This window comes from Delphinapterus leucas, chromosome 19 (assembly GCF_059928025.1).
Source record: "Delphinapterus leucas isolate spDelLeu-1000000601 "Yukka" chromosome 19, BTC_Dleu_Yukka2, whole genome shotgun sequence".
NCBI lineage: Eukaryota > Metazoa > Chordata > Mammalia > Artiodactyla > Monodontidae > Delphinapterus > Delphinapterus leucas.
The window spans coordinates 62,620,844-62,642,858 of NC_143147.1; the positions used below are offsets into that span (position 1 = coordinate 62,620,844).

Sequence of the window (22,015 nt, forward strand, 5' to 3'; positions counted from 1 at the left end):
GCTCTCCGCAACTAGAGAAAGCCCGCATGCAGCAGTGAAGACCCAAAGCAGCCAAAAATGAATAAATAAAATTAAAACAAAGAAAAAACAACAAAAAAACCAAATGTCCCTAGTAGTCCTATTTTGTTTTAGAAGAAAAGGAAGCATACTGGTTGAAGTAGAGCTGTTTTAACCAGGCTGGTTATCTGACTCGCCCAGCGAATGTTAAGAAATAGATTCCTGGCTTCACCCAGAGATTCGTTCAGTAGGTTTGGGGTTAAAAAAAAAAATCAGGAATGTGTTTTGTTTTGTTTTTTATTGCGGTACGCGGGCCTCTCACTGTCGTGGCCTCTCCCGTTGCGGAGCACAGGCTCCGGACGCGCAGGCTCAGCAGCCATGGCTCACGGGCCCAGCCGCTCCGCGGCATGTGGGATCTTCCCGGACCGGGGCACGAACCCGTGTCCCCTGCATCGGCAGGCGGCCTCTCAGCCGCTGCGCCACCAGGGAAGCTCGGGAATGTGTATTTTTGAAAGAGTTCTGAGGGTTCTTCTGATAGTTGCCGTAAAGCCTAGTCCTCCTCCCAAGGGGCCTGTCGAGGCTGCCTCCGTTCTTCTTCATAATCTTTTGCTGTTTCCACACTGATGAGTTTCATATCTAGACTCCTCCACTCTGTCTTTATGGGGCCATCGGGTGGTTTCCATCAGTTGCCCTTCAAGACCAAACATAGTGGTGTGTGTCGGCCAGAACGCTACCTTGCAGTTGCTGATTTCAGGACTTGGTGTCTAGAGGTGGGCGTCCAATAGTTCAAATACATTTTGATCTCTCACTTTCAGGAAGTGTGTCCTCCTTCAGATTTGTGATAATATGAATTCTGGCTGAGAAGTCCTTCTATGTCGGACTTAGAGGAGCCCGGAGGAAGGAAGGAAGGAAGGAAGGAAGGAAGTTTCATGCTTAATCGTACAGAAAAGAGAATCAGGCCAGGGTCTTGCGTGCTGGTGTCTGTTCACTGGTCACCCCCTCTCCCCAGACAGCTCAGGGGCGCCGTGGGGCAGCGAGGCTGGCCTGGTGCCAGGAGGAGGACTGGGGAGAGGCTCACTTGGTACGTGCCAGCCCTGTGCCCACTCCCGGCACATCGTTTCCAGGACCCTCCTTTTGAGGGGCCTGTGAGGCCCAGATGAAGTCTGTGAGGCGCTCGGACACTCCTTACCCTTCCCTCCCTCCCTCCCTTCTCCCTCCCTCCCTCCCTCCCTCCCTCCCTCCAGGCTCACCCGGGCCTGAGAGCACCTCCTGCTGGCCCCCTGGCCCGTGCGGTGCCACCTCCTCCGATCGCACCTCCTCCAGGCAGGCACCTTAGTGCCACCCCGCCATCCAGCTGAGCGCACGCTCTCCCACGCGCTCTGGTTCTCTCTTGGCTGTATCTGCTCATCACTGAGGTGGGTGTGTCTGCAGTCATTAAGAGGGGAGGAGAATTTTGACCATATAAGAAGGTGGTAATTTGCATACTATAAGATTTCCTGTGGGTTTTCTTGAAATAGCTCCCCGATTCTAAAATCCTTTCAATTTGTAAAAGACTTTTTAGTAATGACATCTAGCTCAAGAGGCACCTGTACGTTAATTTTTTTAAAATAAATTTATTTATTTATTTGTTTTTATGTTTGGCTGCATTGGGTCTTCGTTGCTGTGCGCGGGCTTTCTCTGGTTGCGGCGAGCAGGGCCTACTCTTGGTTGCGGTGTGCGGGCTTCTCATTGCGGTGGCTTCTCTTGTTGCAGAGCACGGGCTCTAGGCGCGCAGGCTTCAGTAGTTGTGCCACGTGGGCTCAGTAGTTGTGGCGCACGGGCTTAGTTGCTCCGAGGCATGTGGAATCTTCCCGGGCCAGGGCTCGAACCCGTGTCCCTTGCATTGGCAGGCGGATTCTTAACCACTGCGCCACCAGGGGAGCCCTGTACGTTAATTTTTGCATCTTGTTTCTGTCTTTGTAGATGTTATTTTGTGTACTTGTTTTCTCCAGCTGAGCTCTAAGTTCCTGGGGAGAGAAACTGTCAGGGGCCTCGTCCAGGCTTTGCCCTGGTGCTTCTGTCCCGGGGCCTTCTCAGGCCGTGTGCACCAGCGCCGTCTTTTCCTTTCAGCCACCCCCCTTGGGGGTCTGTGGGGATTCACTTTGCAAATGGAATACCCACGTGGCCCCTCGGCAGGGACAGGTGCTGGGCAGGTAGACTCCAGGGCTTCTGGAGACGTTGCAGGGGATGAGCTCTGGAGCTGGAAGGGCCCAGAGCTTGTCCAGCCCAGGGCTGCCCATGCCAGATGATGCCCAGGGAGGTGACAGGACTTAGCGCATGCAGCTGGGGAGTGGCAGCACCGTGGCCTCTGCAGGACCTGGCCGTTGGGCTGTATGGCCAGCCGCAGCCTCGTCTCGCTGTGCCTGCAGGAATGGAGGGACGCTTCCTCCCAGCCTCAGGGATTCTGCTTTTTCATGGTCAGTCAGGTTTTTAGGACTTAACGGTCAAACCAAGAGGTAATAGCGGCCCCCGGGAGCCATTTGGTCTGTGCCAGAGTTGCCAGGCCAGTTGGTGCCTGAGTGATACCCTGTACCCTATGCTGGGGATCCATTTCATGCCTTGAAATAGTAACCACAGGTGTTTGAGGAGCAAGCAGAGGTTGGTGTGGGTTCAGGGAGGCTGTGTTTCTTCCTCATGGGGTCCCTTATAGTTGAGAGTGGGCTTGACCAGCCCCACTGGACTCAGATATAGTCCCTTTTAGCTATTTCTCCTCCTCCCTTACTGCCTTTAAAATGCCAGTCAGAATAACCAGGATTTGGAGATATGTATCAAAATCACTTTAGGAACTTTTTCAGAATGCCTGTTTTCACAATACCATCCTGGGGACTGTGGGCAGTGAGCCTGGGATGGGGCCCTCCTTCCATCTTGATGCCCCTCTGTTAAGAGCCACTGTTACGTGAGGACGAGGTGATGTGCACGTGGGTCACCTGGAGACCTTGTTAACCTGTGGATTCTAAGGCAGTTGGGCTGGGGCCTGGGGGTCTGCATTTTCAGCGAGATCCAGGACGATGCCCTGGAGTAGAAAGGGCCGTGCAGAGGGTCACGCACGCCAGATGAGGAAGGACACTAGCAGATCCAGGGCTCTGGAATCCTGGCGCCAGATGGCCTGGGGCAGGTCACTTACCTCTCCGAGCCTCCAGCCTCCTCTGTGGAATGAGAGCTACCAGAGCAGTACCTCCACGTGGGGCTTTTTCCTGCACAGCACGGGCTCCATAAAGGTCTATTCGTGGGATTACCAGCCTGGGTCATTGTTCTGTGAACTCACCTGACATCAGACACGTGGGGCTTAGGGTGGGGGTCTGGAAGGCAGTGTTGGGCTCTATCTGCACCTGGACCGTGGGCTTGCTGTCTGCTTACTCCCGGGGATGGATGCCCAGCAGCCTGGCCATGAGAACAGACAGGACGTCATGCTGTTTACTTTTCTACCTTTTAGTCATGCCTCTTGAGGAGGGAGGCCTTCTCAGTCTAAAGCTGCCTGTCCGTACCCTCCTTTCTAATCCGGGAGTCCTGGGCTGTTTTGTCCTTTTTAGAGCCAGGTTGATAAGCCCGGGGCCAAGACACTGGGTGTAGTGCTGGGTTCTTTCTCCACGCCAGCTCTTGCCACTGGAACGCATATGCTGCACCCCAAACACTGCAGCATCTGCAGAGACCCAGCTCTGCTGCTCCCCGGTCCTTCCCCCTCACTGAGCAGGCAGTTGGACTCAGTCCCCTTTCTCTGTCCCCTTGGGCAGGCTGTGCCTCTGGACCATTTCAGCAAGCTGGCAAGCCGCAGCTGCAGTTTCCAAGCAGTGATGCAGTCATGCTGCATTGCCGGCCCTGATTACAGGCTTCGGGACTGTGGTGTGCCATCAGAGAGAGGGGTCCCTGGAGACAGGGCTACCCCTGGGGGTTGAGAGTACAGAGGCCTGGCCAGTTTTCATCTGCAGGGGTCGGGGGGTGGCATCCCTTGCCTGCATCTCTGATGCACATTTCCTTTGCAGCCTGGCCCTTCCTGCCTTCCCCCACCTGCCATTTGGAAACAGGGATCTTTGTCTCTCTACCCGGCTTGGCAGTGTATTTACTTGTATAAATGTTTTCAGGTATTTTCATTTTGTCTCCCCCATCTAAATGTAAGTTCTGTAAAGCCAGGACACGTACCTATGTGTTTGTATTCCTGTCTCATTCTGAATCTATGGAAAACACTAAAGAACTATTGAATTGATTGACCCCAGTCTTTGGTTTTAGCAGAGCTTCTGTTGAATGGTTTCTGTAGCGCGTGATTGACAGAATTTTCCAGTTAGGGGCACCGGCGTTTGTCTTTTCTTCCACGGCCCAGCCATTTCCAGCTCTCCTCCTCCCCCCGGCATGTGAGGCCCTCTGGCCATTGGTGTTTGCTGGTAAAACCTTCGATCCTCAGGTGGGCAGTTTGCTGATGGCTGGATTTTTAGGGACTCAGTCACATGATGGTCAACTGCTCTGAGAAAGTCATTACACTGGCATTCGCTAGGCTCACTGGCCAGTCATATCCCCAAATCCATTCAGAACTGGAAGCTGGAAGAGGAGCCCAGCTCCAACCCACAGTTAGTACCATTTCCTGCCACTCCCAGGTTCACTCTTCTGAAGGCCAACTTACTGACATTTTAGGTAATGTCAGAAAGAGTTAAAAGTTCCCCACTCCCACAGTACCTATGTGTGAACGTTTAGATCCTAGGGTTTTTGATTGTTTTCTTGTTTTGGGCTAGATCTAGACCAGCTTCTGATGAGAAGAGAGGTCTCGCTCTGCTTGTAACTGGCTGAAACCCTAGCCAGAGGGAGCCAGCAGAGCAGGTAGGCAGACTGCTGGGGCCCTCAGACTTCTTGAAAGTGACCCGCCATAGAACATATTATATACATCGTGACCCAGGACACATGTATGTTATATACGCACCTGGAAAAGTGTTCTCAGAACAGTACCTCTGGGCTTCACTGCTGGCGCAGTGGTTGGGAACCCACCTGCCAATGCAGGGGACACGGGTTCGAGCCGTGGTCTCGAAGATCCCACATGCCGTAGAGCAACTAAGCCCGTGTGCCACGACTACTGAGCCTGCGCTCTAGAGCCTGCGAGCCACAACTACTGAAGTCCACGTGCCACAGCTACTGAAGCCTGCACACCTAGAGCCCGAGCTCTGCAACAAGAGAAACCACCGCAGTAAGAAGCCCACGCGCCGCAACAGAGAGTAGCCTGCCGCAACGGGAGAAAGCCTGCGTGCAGCAACGAAGACCCAACAACGAAGACCCAATGCAACCAAAAATAAAATAAATTAAAAAAAACGGTACCTAGCCTTCCTGTATGTGATACACCCAGTGTTGGCCACGACCCACTAAATTGATCTCATAACCCGCTAATGGGTCACAGCCCTCAGTTTGAAAAACACTGCTTGGGAATTCCGTGATGGTCCAGTGGTTGGGATTCTGCAGTTTCACTGCCGAGGGCCTGGGTTCAATCCCTGGTCGGGGAACTGGGATCCCTCTGGCCGACTGGCACGGCAAAAAGAAAGAAGGAAAAACACTGCTCGAGGGAGCATTCCATTCTAGGATTTCCAAGGCTTTTTCAGAATTCTGCACTGTGGGATAAACTTCCCAATCTGGCATCTTAGCTTCTCTGGCCTCCAAATTGTATTTGCGTCGGAGGGAGGGAGTTAATATCCCTGGGCCTGCCCTTCCCCTTTCCCCACCCATCTCTGTGCCAGATCCTTCTAAATTCCTTAAAGACTGTGTACATTCCTTATTTAACATTTGTATTCTTCTCTAGCCTTGAATCTATGGGAAGCACTAAAAAAAATTTCCATGACCTCAGTCCTAGGATTAGCAAAGTTCCTATTGAATGGCTTCCTCTATTCTCACCCCCTAGACTGAGCTGGGCTTCTCAGCCAGTGACTAGCATGTCGCCCATTCCATCTTGCCTTGGAGTGCAGCTGGGTGGCCACTGCAGTGAGCTGGGGTGCTTGCAGCCAAGTAGACCCAGGGGCCGCGGGACTGGGGCCTTCTTCAGCATCTGTGACCTCGGCTGAGGGAGTGAGAGGGGCTGGTTAGGAGGCCCTGAAGTCTCCCCACCCCACCCCACATTGACCACCGTCCCAGCTCTAGCTGTATGAGAGGTGGGAGGCATGGTGTTTCTCAGATTCTTTTTACCCCTTGGGAAGTAGCAAGCCTTTAGAAATTTCCAGCACTGGCCTCACCTCATTACATTCCTTTTAGGAATCTGTTCTTTGAGTCCAGGCCTAGGTAAACAGCCTCATCTCCCGAGTGTCTGCTGGCCCTGGCACTCCTCTCTCCTCTCCCTCCCCAGGAAGGGCCTGGCTCAGGCCACTGAACACTGCCCAAACCGGGGGCCACAGCAAGCCATCCCCCATCGCCCACTCACTTCCCAGGGGCACAGTGTGGGACTGGCAGACAGCTCGTCCTTGGGACCCGAGGCTGTGGGTGCTGGTAAGCCCATTGTCAGTCGAGGATCTGGTACAGCTCGTGTCACTCACCCCCAGGGAAGACTGTGCGGCTTTCTTGCTGTGGGTCCCAAGGACACCCGCCTCTCCTCCCCTGTGTTTTGGCCTTGCCGGAGTTTGACAGGAGATGGCAGTGGCGGGCGGGTGGCTTCCAGCCTTGACGCAGACGCTCGGCCCTTTTAATGGCCCTCCTTTGCCTGTTGTTGGACTTCCTGCCTCTTCCCCTCTCGCACTGGGAGGCCTGTTAGTGGATACTGATCTTAGGGACCAGGTATGAAGCCTTCTTTTTTTCCTAAGGTGGGTGCTCAGCCCCCACTGAGCAGGCCAGCCCTTAGGGCCACCCAGTCCTACAGGATGTGATGTTCAAATCCACTTTAAAGTAACTTCTTGTTTCAGCTTCCTTGTACTTTGAACCAGTTGATCAGCCTCAGTTTGCCTTTTTCTGTCCTTGGAACATTTTTACATGGTGCCTTAGGGTCATTCGAGAGCAGTGTTGGGAATGAGGGTCTAAGACCAGGAGCTGCAGGACCAGCTCGTCGTTCCTGCTGTGCCGTCAGTGCTAGGCGTCAGAGCTGCAGCTCAGGGAAGCAGTGTGCGCCTCGGGCAGCCCGGGGGGCAAGGGGCAGAGAGTGGGCCTCCTGGCCAGGGCAGAGCTCCGTGGAGCTCAAATGGGGGTGGGACGGAAGTGCTCAGCCCCCCTGCCATGTTGCCTTCCCCCAGCGGTGTCCCCCCTCCTCCCTTTGCCACTGAATTGCTTTCCCACTTGGAGCACCTCATTAGCTCAAACTTCAGAAAGGATCTGGAGAGTGATCCTTTCACCCCCCTCTGCTCTCAGCACCACCAGGCTCTCCTGGGAACAGCCTCAGGGCTCTTCAGCCTCAGCACTGCTGATGCTCTGCTGGGGGTCACAGGGGGTCAGGCTCTGCTGGGGGTCACAGGGGGTCAGGCTCTGCTGGGGGTCACAGGGGGTCAGGCTCTGCTGGGGGTCACAGGGGGTCAGGCTCTGCTGGGGGTCACAGGGGGTCAGGCTCTGCTGGGGGGTCACAGGGGGTCAGGCTCTGCTGGGGGTCACAGGGGGTCAGGCTCTGCTGGAGGGTCACAGGGGGTCAGGCTCTGCTGGGGGTCACAGGGGGTCAGGCTCTGCTGGGGGTCACAGGGGGTCAGGCTCTGCTGGGGGGTCACAGGGGGTCAGGCTCTGCTGGGGGTCACAGGGGGTCAGGCTCTGCTGGGGGTCACAGGGGGTCAGGCTCTGCTGGGGGTCACAGGGGGTCAGGCTCTGCTGGGGGTCACAGGGGGTCAGGCTCTGCTGGGGGTCACAGGGGGTCAGGCTCTGCTGGGGGGTCACAGGGGGTCAGGCTCTGCTGGGGGTCACAGGGGGTCAGGCTCTGCTGGAGGGTCACAGCGGGTCAGGCTCTGCTGGGGGGTCACAGGGGGTCAGGCTCTGCTGGGGGGTCAGGCTCTGCTGTGGGGGTCACGGGGTCAGTCTCTGCTGTGGGGGTCAGTCTCTGCTGTGGGGGTCAGGCTCTGCTGTGGGGGTCAGTCTCTGCTGTGGGGTCAGTCTCTGCTGTGGGGGTCAGTCTCTGCTGTGGGGGGCTGTCCTGAGCATTGTTGGATGTTTAACAGTGTCCCTGGCCTCTAACCACCAGGAACCAGCCCCCACCCACCCCACCCCCCGCTGTGACAGCCAAGCGTGTCTCCAGACATTACAGATGTCCTCTGGGGGGCAGAGTTGCCCCCAGTTGAGAACCACTGGGCTACCTGGTCACCCTGCCCTGCTCAACAGCCAGATGACGCTTTTAACGTGACCCCCGCCCCCGCTCAGAGACCTGCAAGAGCTCCCGTCACTCAGGACGGACTCTCAGGTCCTTCCCTGGTGCTTTTTCTCTGAGGCCTGAGACGCCTGGCCTCACCTCCTGTTCCTTGCTGCTCTGTCGCAGCCCTGCTGGCCTCTGCTGGGCTTCGAACATCCAGGGTCGTCAGGGCGGCTCTTTTGTCTGCTTGGAAAGCTCACTCCCTTAATACACTCAGACCTCTGGTCACATGTCACCTTGGAGCGGCCTTCCCTGGTCACCCTCTCAAAATAAATAACTTGCTCCCCTCCCGTTTCCAGCCTCTCCCCCACACACCCTGGGTAGCGCCTCGGTTTTCTGTATGGCACATAGCACCACCTGACCCGTGTGTGTGTGTGTGTGTGTGTGTGTGTGTGTGCGCGTGTGCCTGTCTGTTTCTCTGCTGCACTAGAATGGAGGCTGAGTCAGAGCAGGACTTATCTCACCAGTGCCTGTCCTCCCTGAAGCCTGGCTCTCTTCCTCCAGAGCAGGTGCAGGAATCCTCGCCATGCGGGGCAGGTGTGTTTGCTACTCCTGTTTCCAGAGGAGGCAGTGGAAGCAAAGGATGTGGGTTCTCGGATTCCACCAGGCACGTCCCGCAGACATGTCACAAAAGTGTCCAAGCACAGGGAGTTATACCCAATCTCTTGTAATAACCTGTAACGGAATATAATCTGCAAAGAACCCACAAAAACAAATCGCTGTGCTGTACACTTGAAACTAACACAATATTGTAAATCAACTATACGTCAATTTAAAAACATGTTAAAAGTCTCCAAAGTAATGCATGTTCGGTTTTTTTTTGTTTTTTTTGTTTTTTTTGCGGTACGCGGGCCTCTCACTGTTGTGGCCTCTCCCACTGCGGAGCACAGGCTCTAGACGCGCAGGCCCAGCAGCCGTGGCTCACGGGCCCAGCCGCTCCGCGGCATGTGGGATTTTCCCGGACCAGGGCACGAACCCGTGTCCCCTGCATCGGCAGGCGGACTCCCAACCACTGTGCCACCAGGGAAGCCCGATGTTCGTTTTTAAAACCACCTGTAGCCCCTCTTCACTCAGACACTTTAACATTTTGGTGTGTTACCTTTCTTGTCTTGCTTTTTTTTGTTATCCAGAACCTCTGATAGCTACAGCTCTCCCTCAAGAAATGTTAAACAGTAGTTCACCACTTACAGAGGTTGTTCAGAATTCTAGAACCAATAATGACAGTTAAAATCTATCCACCTTCCACCTCAGATCCCACGCTGGTAACAATTTTTTAAAAACTGCGTCCAGGGTGCGCCTAACAAAAAACGTGGCTCCGTTTCATGATTTAGTTTCACTTTACAATCTGGCGTTTTCCTAGAGCAGGCACAGCGCCGTCTGGTGTTAGCCTCCAGTGTCTGGTGCCTGTGGTCTGGGTGCCTGATCTCTCAAGGGTGGGAGGAGCAGAGGAGGGCAGGCTGCTGAGACGCGGTGGTATCTCCCACCTGGCGGCCTTGGCGGGCGCTCAGGGCCCTGATCCGCAGGCAGAGGCCACCACAGCCGCCTGCCATGTGCCCCAGAAATGAATAGAGCAGTTGTTGCTTTTATAACCAGGAGAAGAATTACTGTCTTTCAGAGGGTGTGGACCTGCCAGAAATGTGTTTTACTCTGTCCCTATCTCTACTGCTCTGGGGAGGGAGGAGCTTTTTCTGTGGTTAAGCGAATGGACTCGAGCTAGACTGCCTGAGTTGAAGTCCCAGCGGCACCACTTAGGAGCCGTGTGACCATGAACACATGACTTATTTTCTCTTTGTCTCAGTTTACTTATCTGTAAAGACAATGACAGTATGCTTATTTCGTGGAGTTGAGGATTTCTCAGGTTAAAACACGTGAAGTGCTAGAAGACTGCATGGAGTGTAATACACACCAGCTGTGCTGTCGCTGTGAGGAGAGGCTTCCAGAGCAGGGGTTCTGAAAGCCTTCAAGATGCAGGGAGCATGTGTCTGGAACAGGGAGAGGCGAGGAGGACGTGGGTAAGCGCTGTTCCGTGGGAGATGCTCGGCTGGAGCGGCTGGCGGATGTGAAAGGAGCAGTGCCCAGTGTGGTGGGACATGGGCACCTGGGAGGGAAACTTGTGAAAGAGCATGGAGAGGCTTGCAAGTCATCCTTGCCCTCCCAGGCGTCTTGTTCTCATTTTCTGGAATTCCCAAGGAAAAGAAATGTAGCCAGAGGGACTTCCCTGGTGGCGCAGTGGTTAAGAATCCGCCTGCCAATGCAGGGGACACAGGTTCTATCCCTGTCCGGGAAGATCCCACATGCCGCGGAGCAACTAAGCTGCTGCGCCGCAACTACTGAGCCCACGTGCCACAACTACTGAAGGCCACGTGCCTAGAGCCCGTGCTCCGCAATGAGAGAAGCCACCACAATGAGAAGCCCATGCATCGCAATGAAGAGTAGCCCCCGCTCGCCGCGACTAGAGAAAGTCCGCGTGCAGCAACGAAGCCAAAATAAATTAATAAATTAAAAGAAAAAAAAAAGAAATGTAGCCAGAATAGTGGCCCCTGCACCCCTCTGTCCTCCCTGCCACACCGCTCTGCTCTACACTGTCATTGTCATTGTCATGCGAGATCAGAAGAGCCTGGAGACCCAGCTTCAGGGTGGAAGGGAGTCAGGCTCGGGCAAGAGGCCAAGCGCAGGTCAGGAGAGCCACATCCGGGGACACGCTGGCTCACCAGGCCCCCTCCTGGGAACTCGGGGACCTGCCTGCCCCACAGCCTCGCAGAGGTTCTACAGAGGGAGGAGGGAGAAAACCCACCCCTGTCCTTGCCGTGACAGCTTTCGCTGGCTGTGTTGTTCCTGCTTCGGCCTCAGAGCAGGGGCCTCAGTTTCCCGTACCCCATCGGGGGCAGCGAGGCTGGGCTGTGTCCCATCAAAGACTGTACTGATTTAGGGTCTGCACTTGGCCCACTCCCTTCCTTTCCTGGCAGCTCTCTCGGGGACTGACACAGACGCCGAGGTTGGGATGATGTGCAGACTCAACTTGGGTCTCTCCTCAGGATCCCTGAGCCCGCGAGGCAGCCTGTGCCCACAGCCGCAGCTGCTCCAAGCATGGCGTCACCTCCCGCCCCATGCAGCACTGTCCATCTCCCAGTGGATTTCCCCTCACTGCAACTTCTGGTTTCTATGGCAACTTGGAAAGACCTGCAGTTGTGGCTTTTTGAAGTCTAAAATGAGAGCAGAGGTTTGAGATAGGGTGGGACAGCACTGAAAATACCATGTCCCACCCAGGGATTTGGGCCCGGAGGGTTCCAGGATGGGAGGTTCTTTGAATTAGAAAAATGGCACTGTCATCCCAGCACACCCTTAGCAGAGTTCCACGTGGCCCCTTGCAGCCTCCTGGGATCTTGGATCCTGAGCTCAGGGTCTTCAGCCTGCGCCTAGGGGGCAGCGGAGGCAGGTGGAGTGATCACAGCACTTAGCGTTGGCTGAGCCCTTACTGTGGGCCAGGCGCCTTGTGGCCGTCTGTGCTTTCACTGCCTCGTTAATCCTCTGAGCCACTCACCCCGCCTTTTACACGAGCGAGCACTTTGCGAGGCTGCTTTGCAAGGCTGCAGCGCCAGCGCAGGTGAGTGTCTGGTGTGCTTAACACCGGGGCTCCCACTCATCTGGAACACGGGCTTGTGTCCCTGTAGGAGCATCTCTGTCACCTGTTGATGGCGGGCCCATTGCTTCCCCTTTACTTTTTTTTAAAGTCACATCCCACTAATAGCAGGGTTTGCTTTAGTCATTGCCAGGATTTCGGTGCCCTTAAGCGCGTGTCTCCCTTCTCAATTCTCTTCTCGTGAGGTCACCGTTCCAGGCCCCACGTTCTACGGTGGAGTGATCTTGAGTGTTCGGTTGGGTGTTTGAGGGAACAGCTCTTCCATCCCCCTAGTTTGGGGTCTTGGAGGTGCCTGAGCCAGGGAGGTGGGCAGTCACACAGAGATGCACCGGTTCCCAGGACTCAGTGAAGAACCACAGAGGAGCGGCCCCAGGTTTGGGGAGCCAGCAAGGAAGATGCACTGGCCCAGTGGAGAAGCGTCTCCCGCCTGGGCTGCTGTGGGGCATCCAGTGCCCGGCAGGGGGAGGGGCTTTGTCATGGAGGGATGGGTCAGTGCTTGCTGCGCAGTTGGCCAGGCTCCAGAAGCCGGCGTCCCGAGAGTCGGTTCCTCAGCAGCTTGCAGTCCTCTGCGGGGCAGTCGATAACGAGCAGGCTGTGACTGGCCGGGCAGGATGGCCCAGATTAGAAGGTGGTGAGGCTGATAGCGGCTTCAGGGTGACCCTCGGCCCAGTGTCACACTCCTCCTCCAACCCACCCGCTCAGCACTCGGCAGCAGGGGTGCAGGGCAGGCAGAAGCTGGAAAAAGGATTCCACTCACAGCAAGATGTTTGGCTCTCTGCAGAATGGGCTGTTAAATCTTCAATTTAAAATGAGGCCTTACATGGTTTGTCATGTAGCCACACTTTTCAGCGTGATCAGAGTTACCGCTGGTGAGCACGGTGTTTGCCTTTGGTGCGGGAGGTCGCACCTGGCGTGCTGTCTCCTGATCCAGGTGCTGTTGGAGGGGCGCGTGGGGTTTGGCAAAGCCGAGCTCTGGGCTTAGGGTTTGTGCGCTTAGCTATACGTATGCTACGCTTCACTAAGAGGTAGGGAGGAGACTGTATCCTGTAGGTGATTTTGGGGGCCGTGCTCTGACACCTGTGCTCTCTGTTCCAGTTGAAACTAGAGGACCGCTCCGTGGTGCCCCGGGATGTGGTCCGGCACATGCGCTCCACTGTGAGTCCCGCGTCCCACTTGGTGGGGCAGGGTTGGGGGCGGGGGTGGCCTGGGGCATGTCCTGGCTGGGTCTGCCGGGTGGCCCCGCGGGGTGCCTGCCGGGACCTGGATGCCTTCTCCCCCGCAGGACAGCCAGTGTGGCACGGTGATCGACGTGAACATCGACTGCGCCGTGAAGCTCATTGGCACCAACTGCATCGTCTACCCCGTCAACAGCAAGGACCTGCAGCACATCTGGGTGAGCCCGCCCCGCCTGCCACCCCTGCTGACCTCCCCTCTCGGGGCTCTGGTTCTCTCCGCGGCACCTTCCCAGGCCGGGCGGCCAAGCCCAGCAGTCAGCTCGCTCCCTGCAGCCTGACCATGCTTCTTGTGAGTCAGCCATTGAGACGCGAGGTCAGGACACAGCTTTACGTCTCCAGCAGAGACCGCTGGTTTCCCTTCTCCTCTAATGCTTTTTTTTGGAACAAATTTCTTTTCAGCTTACTTTTTTAATGATTTCAAACTAACTGAAAAGTTGTAGGTACCTTTATCCCCTGCAACATCCAGGTTCCTTAGCTGGTGACGTTTCGCTGCATTGGCTCCAGCGCCTTTCCTCCCTCCTTCCCCACCTCTCTGTGCTCCTCTGTCGCTCTCTCTTCCTCACTCCCCCCACTGCCTTCTCTCCCTCCCTCTCTCCCCTCCCCTTTTCTGAAACGTTTGAAAGCAAACTACAGGTATGATGCTATATGACCCCTAAGTACTACAATGTGTATTTCCCCAAAACAGAAACACTCTGCTGTTTAACCACCATTCAAAGCCCCAGACAAGGACTTTGACCCAATACTGTCCAATCCACAGACCTCATTCAGTTGTCCCAACAATCTCCTTTTTCCCCTCTGACCCAGGATTCCATCAGGAGCACACACAAGAATTGTCAGCTCTCTGATCTCCCCCAGTCTGGAGAGGTTCCCCACTCTTGCTTTGTCTTCCTTATCCCGGGTGACCCTGAGCGTGGGGCCATCTGACGGTGCCCGTGACCAGCCTGGGGCCCTGCGTTCTTGGCAGAACTGCCACGGAAGTGCCGCTGAGCTCTTCGCTGGCCCGTAACGTCCCGCGGCCGCAGGGTGGGGACATTCCGTTTGCTCCCCAGTCGTCTGGGGCTCTGCCATGCCTCCCCACCGTAAAGTCAGCATTCACCCCGTTGGAAGCGATTGTATCAGCTTTGTGGGGAGATATTCCGGGATTGTGTCAATAACCCGGTACTTCTCAAACCCCCGTACATCAGCCTTAGCTTCCATTAACAATTCCCAGCTGAATCAGCCAGCACTCCGGTGGCTGCTAAATGGGGATTTTATGACTCCATCGTTGCCTACTTGTTTTTATCAGTTTGGCATCTACTGTATGGAAGAGCTGTACTTTCTGTCCCATTTATTTATTCATTTTTTACATCAGTATGGATGCAGAGATTCCTGTTTTGTTCAGTTGGTAATAACCTATTACTGTCATTATTTGTTTTGTTGCTTGAATGATCCCACATTTGGCCAGTCGGATCCCCTTCAAGCTGACGTGTGTGTCCTTTTGACATATCCCCACCATTTTTTTTTAAACACTTTCTTTCCATCTTGTATTTTTTTCTCATCCAGCCTAGAGTCAGCTGTTTCTTCAAGGAGCCCTGGTTCCTTTCAGAAAATGGTATTTCAAAAGCCAAGGTCTGAATGCACGCTGGGTGTGCTAATCGCTGCTAGGCCCTATTCAGGGCAACACGGGGGAATACATGTATGTGTACATAGGTAGACACACACACACGTCTAAATACTTCCGTGCCTGTTCTGTGTGTGTAAGATGTATGGGTTCGTCTTGATCCTTCCAGCCCCAGTCCAGCTCCTCAGGTCCCTCCTCTCTTGCCCTCCCTGTTCCTGTATTAGTGAGTGCCGTCCCCAGTAGTGAGAGACTTGGCTCTTGATATCCTCAGTTGAGTTATTTATTTGCTTAAATCACTTTACTTATTCGTCTGTATAACCACCCTCCCCCGCCCGCTCCCACGTACGTGTCCTGTGTCCCTGGGACGCCGTCAAGCTTCTGCCTCTGCGTGGGAGGGGAGCTGGGGTGCAGCTGGACTCTCGGGGGAAGCCTGCTGCAGCAGCTATCAGGTCGGACCTGTCTGTGCGGCCAAGAGGAACTGGTGCCCTGGACACCAGCCTCATCGGCCACCTCTCACAGCCCTGTCCCCCTGACCTGCAGCCCTTCATGTATGGGGACTACATCGCCTATGACTGCTGGCTGGGGAAGGTCTACGACCTGAAGAACCAGATCATCCTCAAGCTATCCAACGGCGCCAGGTGCGGATCTCCCCGCGGAGGAGCCCGTCTGGCGGGGCGGCCTGGGAAGGGGGGCAGGGGCTGTTGATCTCCCCGTGGAGGAGCCCGTCCAGCGGGGCGGCCCGGGAAGGGGGGCAGGGGCTGTTGATCTCCCCGCGGAGGAGCCCGTCCGGTGGGGCGGCCCGCGAAGGGGGGCAGCCCGGGAAGGGGGGCAGGGGCTGTTGTCTCGCTTCCTCGAGGGCCGTGCCAGGGGCTGCAGGCTTTTGGGGCCCCGAGTCTCAGGACCTGACCCTGGGCTGGTCTCCTTATCAGCCCGGCCTGGTTCTCTGGCTCAGTTTCTGGTCTAGGCTGTACCGTGGCTTCGGGAGAGCTGCATTATCATTTAGGACACGCGAGAGGAGCTGATGCTTTATTTTAGGCACCTTAATGGTGGTGAACGCTCAGATCTGGGGGTAGAGTCTTGTTTGTTTTAGGAGAGTTCCTTGTACCAGTGCAGGGGCTGAGGTGTGGGCGGAGGACGAATTGCCTGTTTTGGGGGGGTGGACGTATTGACACCTCTGGACAAGCCCTTTAGATCCTGACCGGCACCACAAGGGGTCCTGGCTGCCTCACCTCCCCTAAGACTCAGGCACTGTGTCGGGTGCCAACCAAGCCCCTGTGCCCTGTTGCAGGTGCTCCATGAACACAGAGGATGGTGCCAAGCTCTACGATGTCTGCCCGCACGTCAGCGACTCTGTACGTTGGCACCACCCAAGGATCCTGGGGGGTGGGGGGCCCCTCATCTCATGTTCCTCAGCCCCTGGGCTGTGCAGGAGGGACTTCTCAGCAGAGAGCTTGGAGCTGACCCAGGCTAACCACTGCTTCTACACCGTTGCTTTCCTAGAAAAGGGGCGGTGTGTATCCAAAGGTATAGAAGTTTGGGTGTGGGCAGAAGGCAGTAGGATCTTTCTTTGCATTTTGTTAACTTTGTATCTCATCCTTTTTAAATCTCCTGTTTTCTTAGAGCATATGCAGTATTTTACTGCAATTGACATTTTAGAACAGTAGTACGTGACACAGTTTGTCAATAAGAATACTAGCGGAGTGTGTGTGATTAAGCAGGTTTGGGGACCCCTGTCCTCTGGAGCTTTAGTCCTTAAAGTGCCTCCCCTGCACCAGCAGCATTGTTGTGGCCTGAGGGCTTGGAAGCAAAATGGGTCAGACGTGCATTTCAGTAAGATCCCTGGTGATTTGTATGCACCTGAGGTCTGGGAGGTGCTGCTCCGGAGCCTTAGGGGCTGTGGAGCTGGAGGTGCGGGGCCAGCGGGAGCCAGGCACAGAGCAGGGGGTGCGGGTATGGAGAGCGCCCTCCCCTGAGGAGGCAGTGCTCACGGGGACTTTTCTCTGGCCCCCAATCCTGCAGGGTCTCTTCTTTGATGATTCCTACGGCTTCTACCCAGGCCAGGTGCTCATTGGCCCTGCCAAGATCTTCTCCAGTGTCCAGTGGCTGTCAGGGGTCAAGCCCGTGCTCAGCACCAAGAGCAAGTTCCGCGTATTGGTCGAAGAGGTAAGGGTGGGGGCGGGACAGGGGGGTGAGGCCCTGGATCTCCCGCCCCCGCTGCCTCACCTGGGGTGGGGCTGCTCTGAGGACCAAGGGAACCCGGGCCGAGCAAGGTGGGAGGGTGGAGAGTGGCAGGTCCTCTGGGCCATGACTGGAGGTGAGGAGGCCGCAGGGGTGGGCCTGTTCTGGGGGTGTCCAGACTTGGTGCTGCACCGTGATGAGGACCTGCTTCCTGCTCTGGGGGCAGGTGGGCTCCGGACAGCTGCTTAAAGAGAGGGCATTAGAGCCTGCTGACCGTGGCCCCGTCCCGCCCGCCACCCCCAGGTGCAGGTTGTGGAGCTGAAGGTCACGTGGATTACCAAGAGCTTCTGTCCAGGGGGCACGGACAGCGTCAGCCCCCCGCCCTCTGTCATCACCCAGGAAAACCTAGGCAGGTGAGCGGCTCCAGTGCGCCACCCGCTCCAGCGCCCCCAGGGGCGGTCCCCAAGCAAGTCTCTGGGCCGCGGGCACGGGTGCGCGGGGCTGAGAAACCCCTGGCCCAGCCCCTGCCTCTCCTCCCTCCCCTCCCAGGGTGAAGCGTCTCGGATGCTTTGACCATGCTCAGCGGCAGCTCGGGGAGCGCTGTCTGTATGTCTTCCCAGCCAAGGTAGAGCCGGCCAGGATTGCCTGTGAATGTCCAGAAAAACACTGCGCCCAGGGGGAGGGCTCTGTGGCCAAGAAGGTATGTCCTCGGGCTTGGGGCTTGGCGGGCGTTTGAGGAACTGGCCTGGAGCCATTTCCACAGCAGGAAGGTCTGTGCTTTAGGCCTTGGGGGGCAGCCCTGATGACCCTTGCAGGCCAGTTAGGTGTGTACAGCTGTCACCCCTCAGACCGAGCTGCCTGGGGTCCGGCCGCGTCAGCCGGCTCTCCACAGCGCCCGCCCTCCCCATTCCTTCCCCGCAGGTGAAGCGCCTCCTCAAGAAGCAGGTTGTGAGGATCATGTCCTGCTCCCCGGACTCCCGGTGCTCCAGGGACCATTCCGTGGAGGACACAGGCAAGAAGGGGGCGGCCAAAGCCAAGAGCGAAGCAGGGTCCGCCAGCCCCGAGGAGACGCCCGATGGGTCTGCCAGCCCCGTGGAGATGCAGGACGAGGGCCCCGAGGAGGCCCACGAGGGGGGCGAGCAGCTGCCCCCCTTCCTGCTGAAGGAGGGCGGGGACGACCGGCTGCACTCGGCCGAGCAGGACGCCGATGACGAGGCCGCCGACGACACAGACGACAGCAGCTCGGTGACCTCCTCTGCCAGCTCCACCACCTCCTCCCAGAGCGGCAGCGGCGCAGGTCGCAAGAAGAGCATCCCCTTGTCCATCAAGAACTTAAAGCGGAAACACAAGAGGAAGAAGAATAAGATCAGTCGGGACTTCAAGCCGGGGGACAGGTGAGCTCAGGGGCGCCTCCCTTTCCTGGCCGGGTGTCCTGCCCCCGCCCCGCCCCCACACGCATGCACACCCAGGCTCACGTGCTCGTGGGCGCGCTCGTGGTCTGCAGGCCCCACGAAGGCTCAGGGGCGCCCAGCCGAGATGACGTGGGTGCCTGGGCTTGGCCGGGTGGGAAGGAGGGATCTGGGAGTGGGAGAGGGCGGGACGGGGGCCCCTTCCCGGAGGAGATGCCTGGTGGGGAGACTGTTTTTTCCCTGCTGCCTGATGCTCAGGGTTTCAGGTTACCAAGCCCGCGAGGTGGGGCGGTGGGTAGAGAGCGTAGCTGCCCTTTCCTCACTGGTCCTGCCCTGCAGGGTGGCGGTGGAGGTGGTGACCACGATGACCTCAGCAGACGTGATGTGGCAGGACGGCTCCGTGGAGTGCAACGTCCGCTCCAACGACCTCTTCCCTGTGCACCACCTGGACAACAATGAGTTCTGCCCTGGAGACTTCGTGGTGGACAAGCGAGGTAGCGCCGGGTGGGGCTTGGGAAGAAGGGGCGAGAGGTCTGGGCATCAAGGACACTCCCCTTGGATGGTGGCTCACTCTTCTGAAGACTCGGGGAGCCTTTCTGGCCTGCACTGACCGAGCCAGGGAAGCAGTGGGTTCTGGGCCCCGTTGTGGTTGACGTGCAGTGGGTGGGTGGGTGGCAGGTGGCACCACCAGGGTGCCTTAGCTAGTCATGCGTCCCCCCCTCCCCGCTGGGTCCCCAGTCCAGAGCTGTCCGGACCCTGCTGTCTACGGCGTGGTGCAGTCTGGGGACCACGTGGGCCGCACCTGCATGGTGAAGTGGTTCAAGCTGCGGCCGAGTGGGGACGACGTGGAGGTGAGCGGGTGCTGCCCCCACGTTTCCTTCAGGGTGGGCTCTGGTGGGCTGGATGTAGGGCCCCTGGGCTCACGACCACCCATCCTTTCCCAGCTGATTGGAGAGGAGGAAGATGTGAGCGTCTACGACATTGCCGATCACCCTGACTTTCGGTTCCGCACGACCGATATTGTTATCCGAATTGGCAACACTGAGGATGGAGGGCCTCACAGGGAGGATGAGGTACGTGCGCCCTGGCCTGTGTGTCAGCTGCAGTACATGATGGTGCCACCAGGTGGCACCAGGAGCCAAGACCTGCAAGTCCTTTGGGCTGCGTATCCACCCCAAGCGCCTTCCCCAGGAGAGCGGCTGCCGGCAGTGGGGCCGCTCAGTCCGAGCACCTGCACGAGGACTCACCTGCCTGCCGGGCTCAGGCCTCGTTCACACAGCTGCTCCCTGGGCCTATTAGAGAAGCCCATTCCTGTCCTCCGCGCCACGAGCGTGGTGTCAGGCGCTACAGGAGCACAGGAGAGGCCTGGGGAGGTGGCGTCTGAGCTGGGCCCTGGAGCCCAAGTGGGGACACGGGGTGGGGTTGGGCAGATTCCAGGCAGAGGAAGAGTGGGGACGAGAGTCCTGAGGCTGGAAGCCCGGAGAGACCAGGGTGCGGTGAGCAGGAAGGGAGTGAGTGGGGGGCTCAGTGGACGGTGAGCATTGGGGGTGTTTCAACCAGAGGATCCCGTGCTCGAGTTACTCACGGTGGTCTCTGGCTGGTGCCCACATCCCTTCTGTTCTCATGGCCTTGCCCCTGCCATCACCCTTGGGGAGCTGCACCTTTGACCCTGTCCCATTTGCCCTGCAGCCGTCGGTCGGCCAGGTTGCCCGCGTGGACGTCAGCAGCAAGGTGGAGGTGGTGTGGGCTGATAACTCAAAGACCATCATCCTGCCCCAGGTGAGCCCCTGCAGAGCCCACCTCGCGGCTCCAGACTGTGGCAGCCGGGCCGGGAGCTCAGATCTTCCTGGGCAGGGAGTCTGCTTTGGGGGAGGAAGGTCTCAGGGAAAGGAAAGGCAGTGTTACACCCAGAGCCCCGGGGTGAGAGAGTCGGGAAAGCAGAGAGGCAGCCTACAGCTGGATTGCCAGTCGTGTGTAGATCTTCTCAGACCTCCCAGATCTGCCTGGATCCCCATCCACTGTGCTAAGAAAACACAGGTTGCTTCCTTTAAGAAACAGAGCCTTCACACCAATACTTCTAGGAAAACTTTCACAGATCAGGGAGAGAAAGCAGCTGGGTTCTGAGCGGCAGGGCTGTTTCTGACGCTGTTTCTTCGCTCCCTTGTTTGAGCTGATGCTCACATCCCAGCTCCCCTCTCCTGGCACCAGCATGGGGTGGGGAAGGGGCTCACCCCTCGTCCAGGAGGCCATTCCAGGGGCGGGAACAGGCTGTGACACAGCCCCGCTGACCAAGTGCGCGCAGCAGCCACGAGGCTGGAACAGGCCTTGGCTGGGCCTTGGGCCCATGGGTGGGGCTGGGGCAGCGGAGGTGCCTCTCAGGGGCCTAGGGCCCACCAAGCACAGAGGCCCAGCTGCGGAGGCCAGAGCAGGAGAGGGAGGAAGGGTGGCGTGGCTGCCGAGGCCTCAGGGCGCCATCAGCTCTGAGGGTTGGGGTCCTGGCAGAGCGCCCCTGAATGGCCTGCGCCCCATCTCCCCCCACCAGCACCTGTACAACATCGAGTCTGAGATCGAGGAGTCAGACTATGACTCGGTAGAAGGCAGCACCAGTGGGGCGTCCTCGGATGAGTGGGAGGATGACAGTGACAGCTGGGAGACGGACAATGGGCTGGTGGAGGACGAGCACCCCAAGATAGAGGAGCCCCCCATCCCAGCCACCGAGCAGCCAGCGGCCCCCGAGGAGGACAAGGGAGTGGTGATCAGCGAGGAGGCTGCCACGGCCGCCATCCAGGGAGCCGTGGCCATGGCCACCCCTGTGGCTGGGCTGATGGAGAAGGCTGGCAAGGATGGGCCCCCGAAGAGCTTCCGGGAGTTGAAAGAGGCCATCAAGATCCTGGAGAGCCTCAAGAACATGACCGTGGAGCAGCTACTGACGGGCTCGCCCACCTCCCCCACGGCGGAGCCGGAGAAGCCGACGCGGGAGAAGAAGTTTCTGGACGACATCAAGAAGCTGCAGGAAAACCTCAAGAAGACCCTGGACAACGTGGCCATCGCAGAGGAGGAGAAGATGGAGGCGGTGCCAGACACTGAGCGCAAGGAGGACAAGCCCGAGGGGCAGTCGCCTGTGAAGGCCGAGTGGCCCAGCGAGACCCCGGTGCTCTGCCAGCAGTGTGGCGGCAAGCCCGGGGTCACCTTCACCAGCGCCAAGGGCGAGGTCTTCTCGGTGCTGGAGTTCGCACCCTGTGAGTTCGCCCCGTGTGTGTTCCAGATCTGGAGGCCAGGTGGCTGGCCCCTGGCTGCCGCCCAGGGCGGGGGAGCCGTTTCCCTGGCCTGGGCACCAGTCCCCATGCCAGAAGAGGAGGGCAGGGAGCATGTGGGTTCATCCACCTGTCGGGGGAGCGCTCCCAGCGGCCGCCGCACCTCCAGGTGGAGTTCCCAGGCCTCGCCCTGAGGAACTGACCACTCTCTTTCCCCCTCTAGCAAATCACTCTTTTAAGAAAATTGAGTTCCAGCCTCCAGAAGCCAAGAAGTTCTTCAGCACGGTGCGGAAGGAGATGGCCCTGCTGGCCACCTCGCTGCCCGACGGCATCATGGTCAAGACCTTCGAGGACAGAATGGCAAGTAGCCGGGTGCGGGCTGGGCCTGGGG

At 57.6% G+C, this 22,015-nt stretch overlaps 1 protein-coding gene across 4 annotated transcripts in view; it reads left to right on the forward strand.

The window, feature by feature from the left end:
* Positions 1–22,015, forward strand: part of UBE2O (ubiquitin conjugating enzyme E2 O) — a 55,975-nt gene that overhangs the window by 29,697 nt on the left and 4,263 nt on the right. For 2 of the 4 annotated variants that reach the window (XM_022589512.3, XM_089901651.1), the window contains exons 2-15: positions 13,044–13,103; positions 13,231–13,341; positions 15,303–15,421; positions 16,072–16,135; positions 16,803–16,946; positions 17,265–17,374; positions 17,511–17,661; positions 17,883–18,355; positions 18,710–18,864; positions 19,109–19,221; positions 19,315–19,443; positions 20,060–20,149; positions 20,913–21,609; positions 21,848–21,984. In XM_022589512.3, coding sequence (XP_022445220.1) covers positions 13,044–13,103; positions 13,231–13,341; positions 15,303–15,421; positions 16,072–16,135; positions 16,803–16,946; positions 17,265–17,374; positions 17,511–17,661; positions 17,883–18,355; positions 18,710–18,864; positions 19,109–19,221; positions 19,315–19,443; positions 20,060–20,149; positions 20,913–21,609; positions 21,848–21,984 — 2,553 coding nt within the window. Of the gene's footprint in view, positions 1–8,034; positions 12,818–13,043; positions 13,104–13,230; positions 13,342–15,302; positions 15,422–16,071; positions 16,136–16,802; positions 16,947–17,264; positions 17,375–17,510; positions 17,662–17,882; positions 18,356–18,709; positions 18,865–19,108; positions 19,222–19,314; positions 19,444–20,059; positions 20,150–20,912; positions 21,610–21,847; positions 21,985–22,015 lie in introns of those variants that run through there. The other 2 variants (XM_022589514.3, XM_022589513.3) reach the window with 2 other exon arrangements.